The 8,735-nt window shown below is 48.4% G+C and overlaps 1 protein-coding gene across 2 annotated transcripts in view; it reads left to right on the forward strand.

Moving 5' to 3' along the window:
* Nucleotides 1-7,772, forward strand: part of CDS2 (CDP-diacylglycerol synthase 2) — a 62,727-nt gene extending 54,955 nt beyond the window's left edge. For both annotated transcript variants that reach the window (XM_061208767.1, XM_061208766.1), the window contains exon 13: nucleotides 233-7,772. In XM_061208767.1, coding sequence (XP_061064750.1) covers nucleotides 233-365 — 133 coding nt within the window. In that variant the 3' untranslated portion in view covers nucleotides 366-7,772. The remainder of the gene's footprint in view (nucleotides 1-232) is intronic.
* The last annotated feature ends 963 nt before the right edge of the window (nucleotides 7,773-8,735 follow it).

An 8,735-nucleotide genomic window follows, 5' to 3' on the forward strand; every position in this document is an offset into this window, starting at 1 on the left:
GTTAGTGGATTTTTAAGTGTGGTGAAATTCTAGAATTTTAGCTACTTCTCAGTTTGAGTGAAAAAAACCAAATGTGAATGCAGTTTACAGTTGCTATTAGTTATGGATTCCCTGAGGACCCCTACCCTCCATTAGTAGAGAATCCAGAGAGGGAACAGCTACTTGAATAATCAGGCCCTCGAAGTTGCTTGGCCCCTGCTTTGCTCAGTGCCGTTTCTTCATCCTCTTCCAGGGGCCCTAACCCGAGTAAGCTGGTTCAGCAGTTCCTGACCTTGAGGCCAGATCAGCAGCTCCACATCTTCAACATGCTCAAGTCTCACCTGACTGACAAGGGGATGCTGACAGCTGCCACAGAGGACGAATAGGGACCACCTAGGGCCAGGAGAGCAGGAACAGGGCTGAGTGAGGGGCAGGGCTCCAGGGCAAGCCCAGCTGGACAAAGACAAGACTTCAACTCACTGTCTTTTTTTTTTTTTACCGTGTTTTTTATTTGTGGATTTAAAAAAAAAATCTGTGTGTACAGTCTATGTGCTTATGATTTGGGTTGTAAGTAACCTACAGCTTTGAGTTGGAAAGAAGTCATGGGGGTAAAACCATTTGGGTTTTTAAAACCGAAGTTTTTAACAACCTGGAAGACAGTGTTGCCCAGCTCTGGAGCACCTGCTTGGTGCTTCTAGCTCCCAAGCTGGAGCTTCCATATCTGGGCTTGATCAGAGTGGACATTCATCTGTGTTCGTCCAGTTTAGCACCCCCCCGAGCTGTCTTTGTAGCTGACCCCCAGCAGGGAAGAGATGCACAGCTTGGATGTCTTTACTACTGGAGCGCTTTTCCTGGGCTTCTCAGTAATCCCTGCCTTGGAGCTACAGGAGTGTTGCCTCCTGAGGCTGGAGGGATGAAGACTTATTAATCAGATAAGCATTCTGTTCACAAATCCTGTGGAGTATGAGCTCTGCTTTATGATATGGGTTCACCTCGCTTCATCACAGACTGAAAGAAGGTTTCAGTTTTTATTTTTTTCAGAAAGCATGAAAAATTATAATAGTCTGGAGAAAAGCCACACTGTACTATTTCAAGTGTATGCAGTAGGATATACTGTAATTGGGCCTTTTCCCACAGGGTTTAGGCTCAAGTGGCTTCTATAGGGCAGTCGGCTAACTGGGTCTTTTCAGGGATGATGTCGTTCACGTTTGTGCTGTAGACTTGTTGCTGCTGAATCCTTTCTGGGGGCTTCCCCATTTGGCAGGGAGCAGAGGGCTTCTCTTTCACATGCCCATGCCCTTGGCCTTGCTGACCACCCACGTAGCTGCTGTGTTGTGTGTGTGTGTGTGTGTGTGTGTGTATATATTATATATATAATATATATATATGTATAACTCGTAAGGCAAGTGTGTATCTGTGTGTGTTTTAAAAATCACTTATTTCTCACAGTGATTTCAGTTGTACCATGACTTCTTCACTGAAACCACAAAGTCCTGCTTACAACTCTGCATAACCCAACCCAATTAGAGGTTTGAAGCTTCTGAAGATTAAATGCACACTTGTTGTATAATGTGACCAGTTTAAATGTAGTTTGTATTTTACAGGGGGACCTTTTTTCTTTTCAACTGTGACTTATTTATTGTTTCCTTTTAATTAGAAGAGTGAGGTTGACTTTTGGAATATACGTTCTTTGTCAGGACAATAAGCAAGGGGATATAGGAGAGAGAGCTTGGTGGCCAAGTGTGTTCCGTTATTCTGTGCCATATTGGTTCTCATTGCCAAATGGGGGTGTAACAGCTTGCTTCAGCACCTTGGGCTGGTGCTGCTTTGCTTTATTTCTGTTTATCTCAGCCTCACTGCATCCGTGGATGCTCACAGCCAGCCCAGATCACTGAAGCGTCCAGCACGGGCCAGACCCCTCTTGATGTCTCAGCTCACAGTCGCTGTGTGACCTTCCACATGCAACAGCTTCCTTCTTCTGAACTTTTATTTCCAGTTCAGTACATGGCTTTTCTTTTTCAGGTCCAAGGCCCCCTTAAAAACAAAATGTGTTTTTGCGTGGGGTTTTAGTGCTGGCTGTATGATGCTAGGTAGGACAGACGCATCACTCTGTGGGTCCTCATTTTCTGAGCTGTCTTCTAATTCCCATATTCCATGATTCTGGCTGAGCCAGTACATGTACCAGAGGCTGCTGCAGGTATTGAGTCATGTCCTGGGCACCCAAAAAGCAAGTACTTACAGGCCTTTTCTAAATACTTGTCCTTAAAATGCTTGTCCTCAGCAATAAGTCTTAAAGAGTGGAGGTGATTAGTAACGAATCTAGTTTTCTGATTGCAGAATGAACTTGGTTCCCCAAACCAGAGATGGAATGGCGCCACATTTGTCTCATGGTACCCCACTGTGGGCAGATGGTGGGTCCTTGGGAGCAGGGAGTCTCAGCTGGGACCCGGCAGCAGAGAGCCACCTTTGAATAGGTCTTCCTTTGGGATCAGGGAGCCTGGCACATTTCTGTGGACGTGGCTGCTGTTGGGGGTCCTGGGAAACGGCAGCTGGAAGCTCAACAGAGCTGCCATCAAGAAAGCCCGAGGGTCAGCGGGATTTTGTTTTCTTTTGATTCCCTGCCTGCTTTCTGGTGAAATAGGGGAATTTCGCAGTCAGTAGCCAGGAGACTGTTGCCACCTTGTGTCTATATAGCACATTGTTTTTCTTTCTCCCATTTATTGAAAATCTTTCACCAAACAGACAAGTTTCCAGAGACTTATAACACACAGCTGTGCAGATCTTAATGCGTGGCATAACTTGCTTCAGATCCATTTTTTTTGTGAGAAATAAAATGTGACAAATTGTGTGCCCTCCCTTGTCGTGGATTCAGTTTCTAACTCCCATGCATGGTTTTATGTTTCCCATTTGATTTTGTGTTCATACATATTGTGCAGTCCTGATTTAGAGATTTTTGTTTTGTTTTCCAATTTGAATCCTGTACATTCTCACAGCAGCCTTCTGAGGTACCTCAGGTGAGAGGCATGAGCCCTTTGCTGATGAGGAAGCCGAGGGCTAGGGGGGGCGCTTCCCCAGGGTCACGTGGTGGTTGTGCTCACCAGCAGGACAAGGACTTATCATCCCCGGCACTCCTCACCTTTGGGAAAGCACAGTATTCCTTCCGGCAAGCTCAGGAGGCCCGACCTGTGTGCCACGGTTGGGGCTTAAGTTGCTGTTAGCTCCTACCTGGTGACATAAGGAGCTGATGGAAAAAGAAACCAGGGAGCATCTGCAGGGGCTGGACCTGGGCGTCCTCCCTGGCGAGTTCTCGTGACTGCTCGCAGGACACCTGCGCCTTTTCCCTTTGCGTGCATGTGCCACCCTCTCAATTGCTCTCAGCATCGAAGAAGTACACATTTATGTTTTGCTTCTGAAAGTGAAACCCTCTAAGGCAGCCTGGGCCTTATTTATGTTTATTACTTCTTGCCTGTTTCATATTCTGAGCATTTTAGTAGGTATAGTTTAACTGTATTTAAGATGTGTTTCCTTCTAGTGTTGTACAATTCTGTAATGTATGTTTGAAACTAATGTCTCAGAAGGGGCAAAATGTAACTTAGCCTTACACAGGTAGACTCTGAAATCATTTTATGGTATTTATTTTTTCCCCACTGGGCTTTTTATCCTGTAACTTATATTGTATAAGAAGATTCCAAAAATATATTTTAATGGAGACTAAACAGGCCCTTTGATTTGAATGAGCTAGTTGCTGAGTTAGCTGGAGGCTGATTCGAATGGATCCTTAAGTTCACATCTTCAGACTGTCAGTGAGCCCCTGGCAGGCTCAGGAGCATCCCTGACATTGCCGGGGGCAGGGGTGTGTGTGACTGACTCAGGGCAAAGAGCATCATTGCTTGGAAAACTGGACAGCAGTGGCCTTGCTCCATAAGAAGCCTGCCCAAGGTCAGTTTCCAAGGAAGTAGATTTGCATTACTGTACTAGATGTGGCACCTCTGAAACTTCTTGTGTCACTGATATCTTAGGCACCATCGCCTTTTGTCTTTGGGAGTAACTCTCGTCTGTGCCCACCTTTCTTGTGCGTTGTGATTATGTGCTGAGGAAGGGGTGGAGTGGGGAGGGTCAGTTTCCCTTAGGCCCAGGGTTCCTGTTCTCCCACAGTCAGGGTGGAAAGTTTCCCTTAGGCCCAGGGTGCTGTTCTTCCACAGAAGGATGTCCAGGTGACTGTCACACACACATTGCAAGACAACAAACCATGGGCCGACTCTCACTGTGCTTGTCAGCAGGGGCTCTGAAAGAGCGGCTGGAACAAACCATCAGCTTCCTGAAGAGAGGGTCTGGTTCGTGGGCAGAGCCTCATTATTCTGTTCTTGGTGAAAACGAACTTCCTTTTCCCTTGATCACCTTCCATGCTCGCAGTTACCCAGCTTTCACTTTTTAAAGAGATTACCTGCTCCCACTTCCTAACTTGTTTTCCCTTGTTGGGTGGGGCCCTTGTGGCACGACCTACATAGGGTGCTGGGCTTGGACCAAGTGGTGATGAATGAGGCTAATTTAAGGGCTCTTCTAGGCCCACCTCCTCTTGGTCCTGAACTCTGCTCACCCACATTCCCTGCAGAAGGTGGGCCCATTCTCAGTGAGGAATGGAGTCCCAGCTGCTGACTGCCTATTTCCATTTGAAGGTGGCCCCATCTTTCTGTTCCTCCCAGCACTGCCCACCCCACCCCCCTTTCAGGTTGACCAGCAGTAACCTTATTCACCTGGCCTCTCAGGTGGGTAGAGGCTGCTGTGCTTACCTGGGGCTGCCTCTTGATAGAGTAAGGCTTTCACCTGTCTGTATGTATGCCATGTTTTCAAAGGCAAAGAGATCTCAGCTGGGAGGGTGGTTTGGGAGGTATACTTTGGGTGCTGAAGTGTTGGGATTTTAGAACATGTAGATGATTTATGAGACTAGAATGCCAGAATATCTGAAGTTTAGGATTTTATGGCCAGTGGCTTTCAAATCCATTGGCTCTTTGAAAACCCTGCCCCCCTTCCCCTCTTCTACCAAATGCCTATATGATGAGGCTCCTTTTTATTCTCGAGTCATTAAGTTACCAGCAGTGTGTTTATTAATAATAATTGCAATAATAGTAATAGTGCTTAATATGTGCCAGGCACAGTGCTAAGGATGCATTATCCCTTTTAATCCAGAAAACAACCTTTGATCAGGTATTATCTCCATTTTATACATGAGGAAAATGAGGCACCATGACAGGCAAAGTGCAGTGGTTAAGATAGACTTTGGGCTCAAATAGCCCTAGGTTTGGGCAGGTTACTAGGTACAATTCCAACCCAGCTGGCTCTGATAATAGCAGCTCCCTTTCGGGATTGTTGTGAGGATTTTATGAGGTAATGCATGTAAATATTTGTCAGTGCTTGGCACATAGTAAGCTCTCAATAAATGGTAGTTGTTTTTATTGAACCCAGCTGGTAATTTGAACCCAGGGTTGTGTGATGCTAGAGGCTGTTTCTCAGCCACTACACTGCCCCTGCCCTGCACACAGCCTGGGTGTTCAAAGTCTAGAAAGTGACCATACTCTCCTTCTGAGAGAAGCAGTCCAGACCTTAACACCCATCTACAGCGACTGGGTACTTCCCACTTCATTTAGAAAGCCAGCCTGATGAAAGGAGAGAGGATGTGGACAAGTTCCAGAATTCTCCGTTCCTGGTAGGAATGGTTTGCCTGAGGTTTTGCTCACCTCCTGCTGCCCCTGGTCTGGACTTGCCATGGGGAAGGAGGCCCTTTCCTCTTGCCTGGTGGTGCCTCCACTTCCTGGGCAGTAAGGGCTGATCTGTGACTTGATCTGGACCCCATGTCCCCCTCTGCCAAGAACTGTGCTCTGTGCACACAGCTCAGGGACCTGCAGCAGTCCTTCGTGTGAGCAGACATCGCGGGGCCCAAGAGGAGTGGGAGAGAGAGAGAGCTTCTCTGTAGTAGATGATAGTACAGAGGGAAGGCCTAAAGCTCTCGCTCATGTCCTTACACATAACAGGTCAGGGGCTTTGTGTTTCTTGCTTTCTTAAAAGTGTTAACAGGGTAGACGCAGGTGACCACTTGGGGATAGATGATAGGGGGTGTTTCTCTTGGATTCTAGGTTAGCAGAGGATCTCAGTGGTGATTCATGAATGAAGGGAGAATAGGCACCGGATTAATGAAAAATGAAAACTATTTCTTTTAGTTTTCCGAATGCAGACGGAGGAGTTGGGGAGGGTGTGTTTGAGGTGGCTCATTCTTCACTTTGAAGGAATGGTGTTGACGGATCCATGAAGTTCTCAAGCCAATAGAATAATAATGACCTAGAACCACTGGCTTGACTGTGGGCTGTTTCCTGAGTGTTTGTGGGGAATGAAGACTAGACCCAAAGGCCCATGTGTTTAAAGGGTAGTCTCTCCCCTTCAGTTAGTTGCTTATGACAGGAGCCAGGAGCACAGTTGTGGGGGTTTAGTGAGCAGCTGCGGTGATGGACTGATCTGGGCCTGCCTCCCGCTCCTCTGGACCCGTGCTTGCCAGGCCGGGCACTTCCTCCCTCATCGTTGCATCTAATGGACCCAGGCAGCTTTTTATCTGTAGAGAAAATGGCTCCAAACCAGGGGCAAGGGCCCTCTGCGCCTTGGGCTGAAGATGCTGCTGCAGTGGTCTCCCAGGTGTCGGGAGACCCTTATGTAGCGCTCAGAGTCTGTAGTTGGGTTTAGCCACCTGGTGACTCTGTCCCGGGTGGGATTCTCTGCTGACATCATCCATAATGCAGTCCCTGTCCTCGGCTGCTGGAGCACCCGTTTCTTACCTCTGTTAGGTTCATGTGCTGGCTTTGTGCCAGGGAATGCCAGAATAGAAAGGGGGTTGAGAATGTACATATGTGTTTTTATAAGGATGTCCTTTGTGTTCTGTTGCATTTGAATCTTCCACACACACAGCACCGTGTGGCTGCCACACAGCACTGTGTTGCTGCCTTATGTCACACTGGCTGGGTGTCTGGGAGCTGATTACAAAGGGAAAGAGCTGAGCAGACATCAGGGCCAACATAACCAAAGGACTTGGAGCCAAGAGAACAAAAGGCAGTGTCAGGATACAGTGGTTTATTGTCGTCGGCCAGAGGACTGTTGAGAAGCCATGGAGGCAGCAGCAGGAGGAGCACAGGCAGAGGAGAGGCCAGGAGTCCTGCAGCTGGCGGAGGCCAGCCCTGAGTGTCTTGTGGCTGGGGGAACAGAAACTGGGCTCACCCATCTAGGGAGATTCAACGCTCATGGATTGTGGATTCTCTTCTGGAGTCGATGCTGATACCAAGTTTTAAGTTTTATTGGTGTTTAATACTTTGCAAAACAGGAGGGGAAGACCAAAGTGTTAGAGACAAGTGGCCCCTCTGCTGAAGATTGTTGGGAAGCCTGGTGGTGTTGGGTGAGTCAGGCACTTCCTCAGTCTGTTCACTCTGAAGACCTGTTTAGTGAGAAAGTTCCCCAAAACATAGAAATGGCTTCCCAGGCCCCACTGGGGAGTGCCAGGTAGTCAAATGTAGCCCACTGCAGTGTCTGTGCTGCCAAGATTGGCCCCGAGTTTGTCCTGGCCCTGCCTCTGTCATTTCAGTAAATCCATGTGTTTTTGCCCCAGCTGACCTTTCTCTGTGCACTGTCTGATCAGTATTGAACTGATTCTTTTTCAATGAAGTGTCAGATCATGATATACTGTACATTGGAAAGTATTCACCTTATTTATATACCTGAATCTTCCTACTACACAAATAAACATCTGTTAAATTCTAGATCGTTTGTGGTATCTGATGGGGGGAGTGCTGACTTGGTATGAGATGTGGGAGGTTGTCTGTATGGAACCAGCGTCACTTCCCAGGGTGCTGCCGACCACTCCCTGCTTCTAGAGGCATCCTCTGCCCTTGGCCTTCACCTCCTCTCTGGCTTTCCACCTTTCCTCATTTTGCCTTGGCTACTCCTTCTAAGTTGCCTTTCTGGGCATCTCTCCTCCTGCTGGCAGCATTCTGCTCGAGACTCTTCTCCCCACTGAATGCTCTCCTGGGTGTTCTTGCCTACTCTCAGGGCTTCAGTCACCACAATCCTGCGATTCCCAAGTCCACATTCCTAACCCTCATGGGCCTGTGAGGCCTCTTCGTGTGGACTTTGCATGGCCAGACCCAGGCCCTCCTCCTTTACCTGCCCCAATTCGGTGTTCTTTCACCACCATCGGTTCTTTACTAGGAGTGATCTCATCAGTATCCAAGGCCTGCCCATTCTACTTTCTAAATATTCTTCAGATTCATCCTGACTGCCAGTTGGCTCCGTGCAGCCTCGTTGCCTCCGCTCATTCATTCCTTACACAATAGCTGGGGTGAGATTTCTCTGCTTGGCGCCTTCCTGTGGCCCTAGTTGAGATTTGTTGCTGAGATCTGACCCCACGCTCAGGTCCTGCCCTCTCACAGCCACACTCCTGCTGTCCCCTCTTTGTCCCAGGTGCTCTCATCTCCTAGCCTTTGCACGTGCTGTTTCCTCTGCCTGATTCCTCCTCTCTCCCTCCCTGGCTCACCTCGGCTGCCTAACTCCTGCTCATCTTACTGTCCCACCGTCAGCAGCACCTGACCCGGGAGACCTATGTGCTCCCCACCCCAGGACTGCTTTCCTGGTGGGACTGTGGGCCCTGGTGGGAGGGTTGGGGCTGCCCTGGCTCTGAAGTCCGGGGGCTAATGCCTCGGGCCAGTGGGACCTCTAGATAACTT

Source organism: Eubalaena glacialis, chromosome 13, assembly GCF_028564815.1.
Source record: "Eubalaena glacialis isolate mEubGla1 chromosome 13, mEubGla1.1.hap2.+ XY, whole genome shotgun sequence".
Classification (NCBI taxonomy): Eukaryota; Metazoa; Chordata; class Mammalia; order Artiodactyla; family Balaenidae; genus Eubalaena; species Eubalaena glacialis.